Here is a 12,419-nt window from a genome sequence, read left to right on the forward strand (position 1 = left end):
TCAACTGGTGCAGCACCGTTTGCAGAATGGGACTTTTGACGGGCTCAGCAGGGCAGAGACAGCCTGGACAATTCCTATTGGCTTTTGAAAGCCAATAGAATTAGACTCTATTCAAGAGAGTCTATTCTATTGGCTTTCAAAAGCCAATAGAATAAAAGGGAGTAGCACAGCTAAGGAAAAGGGGAAAAAAATGGCGGACTGCGTTGTTTGGCGACCCCCGTGAAATGGTCGTTTGACCCCAAATGGGGTCCCGACCCACAGGTTGAGAACCACTGCATTAGACTCTCGGTTTCTTTTTTTTCTCTTTTCTTTTAAATACAGCTGTATAAATCCACTTTGGAAAGTTGAGTAAGGATTTTTTTTTTCATATAGTATTTTTTCCTGCAAAAGCAAAAAATGATCACTGGGTAATCCTAGTCTCTGATTTCAAATCTCTTGCCAGCAATGCTGTGTGTCACCCTGCAGCATTACTGGCTAAATATCTATGGAGATTCTCAATCATCCGGATCATAATTGTGCTAAAAGTGCTTTTCATAAGGCAACTGGACTTGGTTTTGTTTTCCTCGAAAATATTTCACTTCTCATCCAAGAAGGTTCTTCAGTTCTTGAACTGATATTTGAACTGAAGAAGCTTCTTAGATGACAAGCGAAACATTTTCAAGGAAAGGAAAAAAAATATCAAGAAAGTCCAAAAATTGCCTTTTGAAAAGCATCTTTGGGATTACAGGCCAAAAAGCATCAGTTAATAGAATGCACACCCTCCTTGCTACATGCAAAGGGGTATGAAGAGAGAATGGTGATTCTGACTTGTTAGTACTGACCATCCTATGCACCATCCTAGGCACTAATAGGCGTATGCTTTTTATAAGCAATAGGTTGATTCACAGGAGAGGAGCTAGGAATAAAAATGATACAGTTCAAAACCAATAGGTTAATAAGTTTGTTCCTCCTATTCTTGTCTGTCTTATTCTCCCTCCCTTCTTGCAGTTGCCAGTTTGCAATAAATATTCCTCTGACAAACTTTATTCTTGTTAACCCCCTATTTTTTTCTTTCTTTCATGTTCTATGGGCTGTCTGTGCATTTGGTTCATTGAACTGCTGCTTATGTCTTCCATGCCTGCTCTGACCCTCTTCCCTTTCTGCTTATGGAGTGCGGAAATATATTTTATCCCAGTCTTGGCAAAGGGCCTCTTTTTGAATGCCACAGCTGTCTCCTGCAGGCCATTTGAAAGACATATGCTTCTTGACCTGATCTAAATTTCAAACCAGAATATACAATTGCTTTCCATAATGGATGGCATGAAAATGGCCCATTAGCTCAGATAAACCTAGTATTTTTGCTGATAGTTGTAGGTACTGAAGGAGGAAGTTTGTAACATATAATCAATCAATATCTGAGAAACCCCAAAAGATGTTGAGGTTATTGGCTGGAGAGCACTTTACAACTGCTACTATCTTGGATACTCTGACTGCTAAAAGAAAAGTAGGATAGAAGTCTAACAACACTGAGCTGGTATGGTGTAGTAATTAGCTCCCAGAATTGGGAACAGCAAGCTCAACGTCATTCTCAACCGTGGAAATTCACTGGGTGACTTGGAGCCGGTCTTTATGTATCATCCAACTGATCTTATAGGGCTACTGTTGAGGAAAATAGGAGGAAGAAGACCTTATTTACACCATCTTGACTTTCTGAAGAAATGCAGAATATAAAATTAATGCAAAATGCAGCCAAACCTGTATCTAAGAAACTTTTATTGGACCAAACCGTTCGTTTAATACCAACATTTTCTACAATGACCTACAAAAGACAAAGGGATAAGCTTCCCCTATTCTTCAGCAGTTAGTTATTCAAGTTTCCCTATATATCACCCTGAGCAACGAGGGTTTACAGCCCGACTGGGAAGCTTATTCTCCAAGAACACCGGTGGGTAAATTCTGTTAGTCTGTGGGCTCCACAAACCATGTGTGACATGTTTCAATGCCACACATTGTCAAATCCTGAAGGAGCAGGTTGACGTTCATAATCACTTGGAATGAATCAAATTTTAGAGGTTATGTCTGGAAGGATGTGGGGCAGCCATACGGAATGTGAATGTATTAGGGAATGAAAAATGAAGAATGATATATAGACAGAAGGGAATTAGCTAGCTGGGAGTAGATTCAGGACAAAGAGGTGGGCTGGTGGGGCCCATTCTAGGACAACCCTGGGCTTTAGTGGGCATGCAGGGAGGGCATTAAAAATGGATGATTTCAGAATTGATGGGATTCCTCCCTCTGGCAGAGGCTTGCTGCAAGGATATAGGAAATGAGAAGGCTGAGCCCGAAGGCCTGCATCATCAGCTTGGAGTCAGTGCACTCCTGCAAGAGACCCACGTTCAACCCGCGGTGAATTCTGATGTCCCTTATCTAGCTCCAATTTGGCTTGACCGTTAATAGATCAGATTCTTGTGTATAGGTTGCATGTAATACACTTGTAGTGCTTTGGACTCAACGCCTGTTCCCGGTTATTTGCACCTGATAAAGGGCTTTTTATGTGAGTTAAGGTCAAAGTTTTTTAGTTGTTTTTCTTTCCCCACAAGATGATTCTAAAATCTAGAACAGGGGTGTCAAACTCAACTTCATTGAGGGCCGCATTAGCATTGCGGTTGCCCTCGGGGGGGCAGGGTGTGTGGCCAGGGGGGGCAGCCTACTGAGTGGGCGTGGAAGGAGTAGGTGTGGCCTACTGGGTGGGCGTGGCCAGCTATACATCATTTGTGTCAATGGTGCCTGTGGGGGCTTGGGCAGGAGTGGGACAGATCTGAGGGTCTCTGGCAGAAGGGGGTGGGACCAGGACCATTTCTAGGCAATTGTGCATTTCTTCATTCCTCACAAAGGGTGACACCTCCCCAGCACGCGCCCAGGGGGCGGGGACAATGCGGCAGGGGCTGGTTCCTCGCTGTTTCCAGGCGGCCTTGTGGAGCTAAGACTGAATGTGCTTCAGCATAGATGGCCACCACAAAATTGTACATTGGCTTCCTCCCGGCCATTCCCTCACTGTTTCCAGGATGGCTTTGCGGGCCACCTGAAACCACTTTGTGGGCTGCATCCGGCCTTGTGTTTGACATGTCTGATCTAGAAGAAATTAGTTTTCTTCTAATTATCTAATCCAACATACCTCTTAGGAAAGTTGATTTCAGCCAAATATTTCAACAACTCTGACAAGCTCTTACCTTTGCAGGTAGTCCTTGACTTACGATTGGTCATTTAATCACTGTTAATCACTGTTCAAAGTTACAACAGCCTCAGAAAGGGTGCTTTACATCCGATAAAGCACTTCTGGTCTTTGTAAAATGTTGCAGCCTCCCACAGTCAGAACATTAGTACATTTCGGGTATTTGACAAGTGGCTCGCATTTATGACTGGTTGCAACATCCTGCAGTCATGTGACAATTTGCTATCTTTTTTGCAGAAAATCACTGTTCAGGATAATAGATTCGCTGTAAAAATAATAAAATAATTGGGTCCAATCATGTGGATACTTCAACATGACTGAAATTCTGGTCCCAACTGTGGTTATTAAGTTAAGGACTACCTGTATTAGTTTGAGGTTGGATAGTGAGGGAAGTTAGCCCAGAGAAGGAAATATTAAAAGGGCAGAAAAATATATTTTTCCTCAAAAGGATTTTTTTAAAACCAAACCTGGCCCCAAATCTATCTCTCTGCCCCAAGCAAGAGTTAGCCCCATACAAATGCAGATGTAAAACCATCAGAAAGTTGAAGCCAGAGCACTCAAGAAGACAAAGAGAAAATCTGCATGCCCCACCCAAACTCTAGGAGTCATTAGTCCCATCACCTGGGAAGCAGGATATGATAATAGGATTAAACCACAGATATCAAGGCCTAGACAAACACTCAGAAATAGCCTCAAGATTCATGCCACAGGAACAGGAAACTATTCCAAGCAAGGCTAGAGGGTATAAAAACCTACTGCCCATGTGCTCAACTCCTCTTTCCTCTCCTCTGCTCTTTCTTGCAAGGACCATCTTTCTGCTTCTTCAATAAACTGTAACCTTCTTCCCAAAGCAGTCACCATGTTGCTTATTTATTCCCGGCTTGGATGAACCAGGATGAAGACTTATTTCTGACAATAGGATCAATTAAAGTGTTTTTCCATTTCTATTTTTTATTCTACAAGAAAATCTTTAGTGTGACAACATCAGTACTTTAAAACCCAAAAGTCTGACAATTCCAAAACCATCTACACCAGTGGTTCTCAACCTTTTTAATGCCGAGACCCCCAACCGGTCGTAAGTTGAGGACTACTCAACCGTTTGCAGAATGGGACTTTTGGCGGGCTCAGCAGGGCAGAGACAGCCTGGACAATTCCTATTGGCTTTTGAAAGCCAATAGAATTAGACTCTATTCAAGAGAGTCTATTCCATTGGCTTTCAAAAGCCAATAGAATAAAAGGGAGTAGCACAGCTAAGGAAAAGGGGGAAAAAATGGCGGACTGCCTTGTTTGGCGACCCCCGTGAAATGGTCGTTCGACCCCAAATGGGGTCCTGACCCACAGGTTGAGAACCACTGATCTACACCAAGGTATATGGCAAAATTGTTACTAAATTGCAATAATCATAACTCCACGGAATAAATCACTGGGAGAATTCTTTACTAAGGCTACCAAATCAGAGGGCTCCAAAAAAAAGGTTTTCATTGAAGCTACTTATTGTAGTGACTTAATGAATTAAATGATATCTCGAAGTACACAGGGAACAGGTCTTGAACTTCAGAATAAATGCTTCACACTCTACTTGTAAGGGATTGAGGAAAATAGCAAGCTAAATTAAGCAATCAACAAGACTAGATTCTTAAATATTGCAGTGAAGAGTAAAACAAACAATGTAAAACCTACAGTTGTGTCCTCTGAAAACAGAAATATATTCTCCACTTTTAAAAGAATTATTTTCAAAGAAAAGAACTTTAAAAACTAAAATCACCCTGACTATGTTTGATGACATGCATGCCTAGGACATAGCAGCTGCATTCATACAATATACTAAGCTTTGATTAGTTTCAATCTTGGTTAGCTATTTTGTGGGTTATTTATTATTGACAGTATTTTTATATCACTCCAATCAAATGACTTGGGCATTATACAGAAGAATCTCAAAACTAATTTCTCAATATACAGTAATCAAGAAAAATGAGTAACCATATAATCCAAAAACTATAGTCACATGGCCAACCATCTTCTATTTACACCAGACATTAAAACAATCAAAAGCAGAAACAAAAATAATAGTTTTTATTTTTTTTTCCAAGAAGCCAGGACATTTGAACACAATATTCCATTTGTGTTTCAGAACTAAGTAGATTTTCATAAGCAGAAATGATTGAATTTTGACTAATATTTCCTGGAAAATACAAGTGGCTGTCCCAATCACATCCTGTTTATGGGCTTCTAACCAGCATCTGGTTTGTGTCTTTGAAAATAATAGTGGAGAATTTGATTTATCGTGGTTTTTATCCTTTGCAACCTAACAGAATATTGGGAAGTAATCACTGTATATAAATGGGGACTGAGAACTAAGTTAGGGTCTGTCTGCCAATCATCAGGAATATACTCCAAAACCAAAACAGAATGATATTGCTATATTTGGTGAAATGGAAAAAGCCAATAAAAGAAAGCTTAAGTTTAAAAATGAGCCAGATTTGGTTGGGACCTGCAGAGAAAACAAATTCAGAAAAAATATCGGATGGGAGAGACAGTTGGTCCGTCACCAAACATAAAGTTATTGAGTCCTTCATCCTATGTCCCATCCCACCTCCTTCCAGTCATATGACCTCCAGTAGCGCTTTTAAGGAGCTGGAAAGTATTGAGAAGTCATGTTCTACATGCTTTACTGTAACTCGGTATATAATAATAATACTAGTAAAGTTGGAAGTGACCTTGGAGGTCATCTAGTCCAGCCCTCTGCTCAGGCAGGAAACCCTATACCATTTCGGACAAATGGCTGTCCAGTCTCTTCTTAAAGAGTGTTGGAGCATTCACTGCTTCTGGAGACAGTTTGTTCCACTGGTTAATTGTTCTAACTGTCAGGAAGTTTCTCCTTAGTTCTAGGTTGCTTCTCTCCTTGCTTAGTTTCCACCCGTTGCTTCTTGTCCTGCCTTCAGGCGCCTTATGACATGTTCTTATGACATCTGTATTATTGTTATTGATCAGAGACTAAGTTAGATAGTGAGGAATTCTTGGTTCTGTCTGAGCTTAGTTGTTTTCTTGCAGATGTTTCATTACCAAAACTAGGTAACATCATCAGTGTACCTAGTTTGGGCAATGAAACGTCTGCAAGAAAACAACCAAGTTCAGAGAGCACTAAGGACTCTTTATTTCAAGGCTGAGCTACAAATATTTTCCTAAGTTAGATAGTCCTGTGGAATGATGGTCAATTAGCCCTCATATCTTTTCTGCTCTTCTGCTTGTTACTTATAGTGAGCCTAATTTTAAACTGAAAGGATGCTCTTGGAAATGCAGGTTTAGAGCAGACCATAAAACTGCACTTTAAGGACATAACATATAAGTAGTCCTGCTGGATCAAGACAGCAATCCATTTTATTCAGAGGTGGACAAGTCTTTGGCAGCCCTAGGCTGCATTAACCTTAGGTCAGGGGTAGGCAACCTCGGCTCTTTTATGACTCGTGGACTTCAACTCCCAGAATTCCTGAGCCAGCCATGCTGAGGGAAAAGGGAGAAGTTTCCAAGCTCAGCCATGCTGACTCAGGAATTCTGGGAGTTGAAGTCCACGAGTCATAAAAGAGCCAAGGTTGCCTACCCCTACCTTAGGTGAAGGCCGGGGATATAAAATACACAATGTTATATTACACTCCTGGGTAGGATGAGATGTTTTGGAGTCAATTTGCAACTTTTGCACATTTTCAGTGTGTCACATGTACAGTAGTTTTTATGTCTCCTGCCTCGAAACAATGAGAAATAACTCTCAGTGGGAAGACCCCCTAAGAGCACAAAAGCCGTAAGTCAGAATGTCCCTAAGAACACAAAAAAGGCACGTACAGGTAGTCCCCAACTTACAACCACAACTGAGTCCAAAATTTACATTGCTATGTGAGAAATTTGTTAAGTGAGTTTTGCCTCATTTGATGACTTTTCTTGCCACATTTGTTAAGTGATCACTGCAGTTCCTAAATTAGTATTACGGTTGTTAAGTGAATCTGATTTCCCCATTGACTTTGCTTGTCAGAAGGTCGAAAAGGGGATCACATGGCTGCGGGACACGGCAACCATCATCAATGTGAGTCAGTTGTCAAGCAGCCAAATGTAAGTCACATGACCATGGGGATGCTGCAATGGTCATAAGTGTGAAAAATGGTCGTAAGTCACTTTTTTCAGTGCCATTGTAACTTCGAATGATCACTAAATGAACTGTTGTAAGTCAAGGACTGCCTATATGTGCCAGACCCACTCTGCATCTAGAGATTACCTATCCTGACTCAATCCAATATCCTGTTCCTTCAGTAGGCAGCCAAATGCCTCTAGGACAGGGGTAGGCAACCTTGGCTCTTTTATGACTCGTGGACTTCAACTCCCAGAATTCCTGAGCCAGCATGGCTCAGCTTGGAAACCTCTCCCTTTCCCCTCAGCATGGCTGGCTCAGGAATTCTGGGAGTTGAAGTCCACGGTTCATAAAAGAGCCAAGGTTGCCTACCCCTGCTCTAGGAATAAAGTATGCAGGAGACATACTATTTGTTCCCCAGCAATGAACATTCATAGATGCTCTGTTGCCTCTGAATTTGGAAGCTCCATTACCTGGCGGGGATAGTTTAAGGGCTTGATTTGGGGGCCACCATTTCAAAACAAAGCTTGAAAAAAAAAATCACTTGTCAGTTTCATAAAGGTGCAGATTCCAGTTAATGAAAAAACAGTTAGAGGTGAGATTTAAAGTTCCAGTGTTCCATGAATGACCAGACCCCACCCCTGTACAAAATGTCTCCATATTTTTTTCTTGCATTTAACAAGAATACTAACTATTCTTTTCCATTATCTGCATGCATCCCTGGATACTTTTCTCAAAGTATGTATGTAAGGTCCTGTCTGCAGCTTATTGGGGTGGAGGACTTCTTTAATTTTAAAACTCTGGAACATCTGCCTTCTCTTTTTGAGCTTGTTTTCTGAGCTAGCAGCAACTAGGAGGAGTCTGGGAAATGTGGCTCATTGCTGGCAGACAGCCGATTGCTGAGTCAGCTGAATTGAAGGTGCCAAGGTGAAAGTTTTGTTGTTTTGACCTCGTCTTTTCTCCAGCTTATTTGGAGGAAAACTTTGAAAGCAGAAGATTTTCTCCCTGTGACAAATCACTGCCTTAAGTTCCATTATAAATACTTGGAAAGGAAAACATAGTGATACCTATGGCAGGATCTAAACCGGTGGTTCTCAACCTGTGGGTCGGGACCCCATTTGGGGTCGAACGACCATTTCACGAGGGTCGCCAAACAACGCAGTCTGCCATTTTTCCCCCTTTTTCCTTAGCTGTGCTACTCCCTTTTATTCTATTGGCTTTTGAAAGCCAATAGAATAGACTCTCTTGAATAGAGTCTAATTCTATTGGCTTTCAAAAGCCAATAGGAATTGTCCATGCTGTCTCTGCCCTGCTGAGCCCGCCAAAAGTCCCAGTCTGCAAACGGTGCTGCACCAGTTGAGTAGTCCTCGACTTACGACCGGTTGGGGGTCGCGGCATTAAAAAGGTTGAGAACCACTGATCTAAACAGTCTTCTGGATAATGCCCTTCCAATTGTAGAAATACCACTCTTGGCTTTCTTTAACAGAATAATAGAAGGGACCTTGGAGGTCTTCTAGTCCAGTGGTTCTCAACCTTTTTAATGCCGCGACCCCCAACCGGTCGTAAGTCGAGGACTACTCAACCGGTTGTAAGTCGAGGACTATTCAACTGGTGCAGCACCGTTTGCAGAATGGGACTTTTGGCAGGCTCAGCAGGGCAGAGACAGCCTGGACATTCCTATTGGCTTTTGAAAGCCAATAGAATTAGACTCTATTCAAGAGAGTCTATTCTATTGGCTTTCAAAAGCCAATAGAATAAAAGGGAGTAGCACAGCTAAGGAAAAGGGGGAAAAATGGCGGACTAAGTTGTTTGGCGACCCCCATGAAATGGTCATTCGACCCCAAATGGGGTCCCGACCCACAGGTTGAGAACCACTGTTCTAGTCCAATCCCCTGCTATTTCAGACAAATGGTTGTCCAATCTCTTCTTAAAAACCTCCAATGATGCAGCACCCACAACTTCTGAAGGCAAGTGGTTACACTGATTAATCATTCTGTCAGAAAATTTCTCCTTAGTTCTAGGTTGGTTCTCTCCTTGGTCAGTTTCCATCCGTTGCTTCTTGTCCTGCCTTCAGGCGCTTTGGAGACTAGCTTGACTCCCTCTTCTTTGTGGCATCCCCTGAGATATTGGAAGAGTGCTATCACGTCCCCCCTCGTCCTTCTCTTCATTAAACTAGACATACCCAATTCCAGCAACCGTTCCTTATATGTTTTAGCCTCTAGTCCCCTAATCATCTTTGTTGCTCTTCTCTGGACTCTTTCTAGAGTTTCAATATCTTTTTTACATTGTGGCGACCAAAACTGAACGCAATATTCCAAGTGTGGTCTTACCAAGGTGTGATAAAGCGGTACCAATACTTCACGTGATCTTGATTCCATCCCTCTGTTAATGTAGCCTAGAAGTGTGTTGGCTTTGTAACTCCATAGATCCCTTCATAGGATGCCCAGCTGATATGGTGAGGTACTTCAGAGAGCCACGTGCCTTAAAGACAGTGAAATCCATATCTCATTGATGAGTATGGACAGCACTGAATGAAGGCAGAGCTCAGCCTCTGTTCATTGATTAAGCTATTTCACTGAGTCTAATGCTAAGCCTGGGGTGATGGAGGAAGGGGGGAAAATAAGGCTGCCCTTGGGTTTGATTCTCTCTCTCCACTAGTCATAGATAAATAATAACAGGAAGCTGCTTCCTTTGTTCTTCTGTTTGCTTCACCAGCACTTAGCTGATCCCTAAAGACATTCTGGTAGCTAGTACAAGATTAATCAATCTCTTTTCCATCTTACACCATTACATACTACACCAATCTACATACACACACAAAACATTTGAATTAAGAACAGGGTATCTTGTGCCAGTGAATTCCTGCAAGTTGTCACTGCATCCAGTACTCAGCTTTGTAAGATCGTTACTTTCTCCATAGTAGTATGGAGATACTGTATATTACAATGAATATATGTGTGTGTGTATGTGTGTGTATAATTGTATATTATGATATATATACTAGCACGCCATATATTGTGCTTCTTTTAATAAACCTAGATAATATTACCTTCCCCTCTGGATTCTTGCACCATTTATCTCTGCTTCTTTCTATCAAAAGTTGACTGCAACTCCATGTTTGCTTATCAACTGAAGTGAGTCTCTCACTCACATCCACAGGCTGCCCAAGGTATGTATGTTTGTAATTATGAGACTTACATGATTGTCCATTTTATGCATTATAACTTGTACACAACTACAACAATAAGGATATAAAGAAATAACAAAAACCAATATCCCCTCAAAACCCAGCCCCCAACTTCCCTGCCCTAAAACATTTTTATTAAAAAAAAAAAAACAAGTACAGGTATTCAACCGTATCCTATTCCAATGCCTGGGGCAAAAGCCAGCTTTTTAAGGCTCTATGAAAGGCTAGAAGGGCAGGGGCCTGCTGGAAATCAACAACTAGGTTTCTCAAAGCAAATTCTGCACCTTTGAGCTGGCTTTCGTGGCCCACATCCAATGATTCAACAATAAATGGGATGATTAGGAAGGACAGGGGGCCACACCAATAAAACTTACTTGCTGTGAGTTTATATTATATATGTGGTGGAGGAGAGAAGCTTGGATTGACAAACTCCACCCCTTTGTCAAACTGATGGACCCATGGACTATTGGTTGGTGACCAGGGTAATGACTTACAATATGCAGATACACACTATATTTCAACAGGAATGAATGGAGAAGGGAGGGCTAATCATTCACAAGCCACTTTAAAAGGGAACCATTTGTGTGCCAGGGTGAAAGAGAGCAGCAGTATGAAATGGGGGTTGGGAATGAGAACAAAGTGTGTACCAGTATTAAAGGGGATACAGTCAAAAACAAAATAAATGCCATCCTTTTAACATACAGGGAGATTTATAATTCCTCCTTTTCTTCTCCTCACATTAAAACCCTGTACACCAGGACATTCACACAATCTCTTCCTCGGATTAATAAAACTTTGTCTTTGTTGAGTCGGGTTTTTTTAAAAGCAGCAAAACTAAAAAAAAAAAAAAAAAAACGCCCCCAACCCCATAATGTCAAACTCTTGATTTTTCTGCAAGCACCGTTTAAGGTCAAAGATCGGTTTCTCACCCCATCTTCTCCTGCTCGCCTGCCTGGGTCTCTTTCAGTTGTTCCTTTGATCGAATCTCCACGTTGCCTCTCTCTCTCTCTCTTTCTCTCTTTTTTTTTTCCTTTTCACTCTTTCTCCGGATCCGGATACTCCTCAAATTTCCTCCGGAATTTCACTTTGGAAATCCATGACTTTGTGATGGAAAAGGCGGGGTTGGATTCTGAGCTTGAAAGAAAGGGAGAGCATTACCACATGCGCATTCACACACATAAACACACACACACACACACTTCTATATGTTCCCAAGGGTGTGGGGATGGAAGAGAAGCATAAAGGATGAGAGCAGCTGCTCCGTTCGCTCCAAAAAGCACTCCTTCCAAATCACCCTAAAGGACCCCAGAGATAAGAACTTTCTTTCTCCAAAAAATCCCAGATTCCCTTTCTTCCTCTTGAGTTGGAAAGAGGCTGGAGGCAAGAGATTGTCATCTTTTGTTGTTGTTTCTGTGAACAAATATTTCTCACTCTTTTCTAGCGCTTCAGGCAAGCCGATAGCTTTCTCTGCAGAGCTTTAAAAGGAAACGGGGGGAAAAAAACTCATGTTAAAATGGAGCTGCTTACCGACTTTGTTCTTTGGTGGAAGATAATGCCGGCGGCCTTTCTTCTCCTTTTTAAATTTTTATTTATTTTAATGTATCTTCCTTTTATCTGCAAACTCCGCTTCGTTTCTATCACATTTCTTCTGAGTTATTTCCAAAGGGGCGGGCGGGGGCGGGGAGGGTGTCTTCTTTGTTGACTCTGTATTGCCATCTGCTGGAGGAAACCGGACTCCACAGCTTCTGCAGTCACGCCGGAGTCCTCCTAGAATTAAAATCTTTTTAAACGTGTCAAATATCCGGTGGGCAGAGGAAAGTTGCTACAGGACTGGAATTGGCCCTGGCCCGGCAGCTGTCATAGTTCGAACTGAAGCCATTAATAATAATAATACTAGTAAAGTT

The 12,419-nt window shown here is 41.8% G+C and overlaps 1 protein-coding gene across 3 annotated transcripts in view; it reads right to left on the reverse strand.

The window, feature by feature from the left end:
- HOMER3 (homer scaffold protein 3) overlaps positions 1–11,646 on the reverse strand; it is a 41,199-nt gene extending 29,553 nt beyond the window's left edge. For all 3 annotated transcript variants that reach the window (XM_039322693.1, XM_039322623.1, XM_039322546.1), the window contains exon 1: positions 11,445–11,646. In XM_039322693.1, coding sequence (XP_039178627.1) covers positions 11,445–11,449 — 5 coding nt within the window. In that variant the 5' untranslated portion in view covers positions 11,450–11,646. The remainder of the gene's footprint in view (positions 1–11,444) is intronic.
- Positions 11,647–12,419: the final 773 nt, after the last annotated feature.

The sequence above is a fragment of the Crotalus tigris genome, unplaced genomic scaffold, assembly GCF_016545835.1.
Source record: "Crotalus tigris isolate CLP2741 ecotype Arizona unplaced genomic scaffold, ASM1654583v1 scf7180000017543.2237141, whole genome shotgun sequence".
Lineage (NCBI taxonomy): Eukaryota > Metazoa > Chordata > Lepidosauria > Squamata > Viperidae > Crotalus > Crotalus tigris.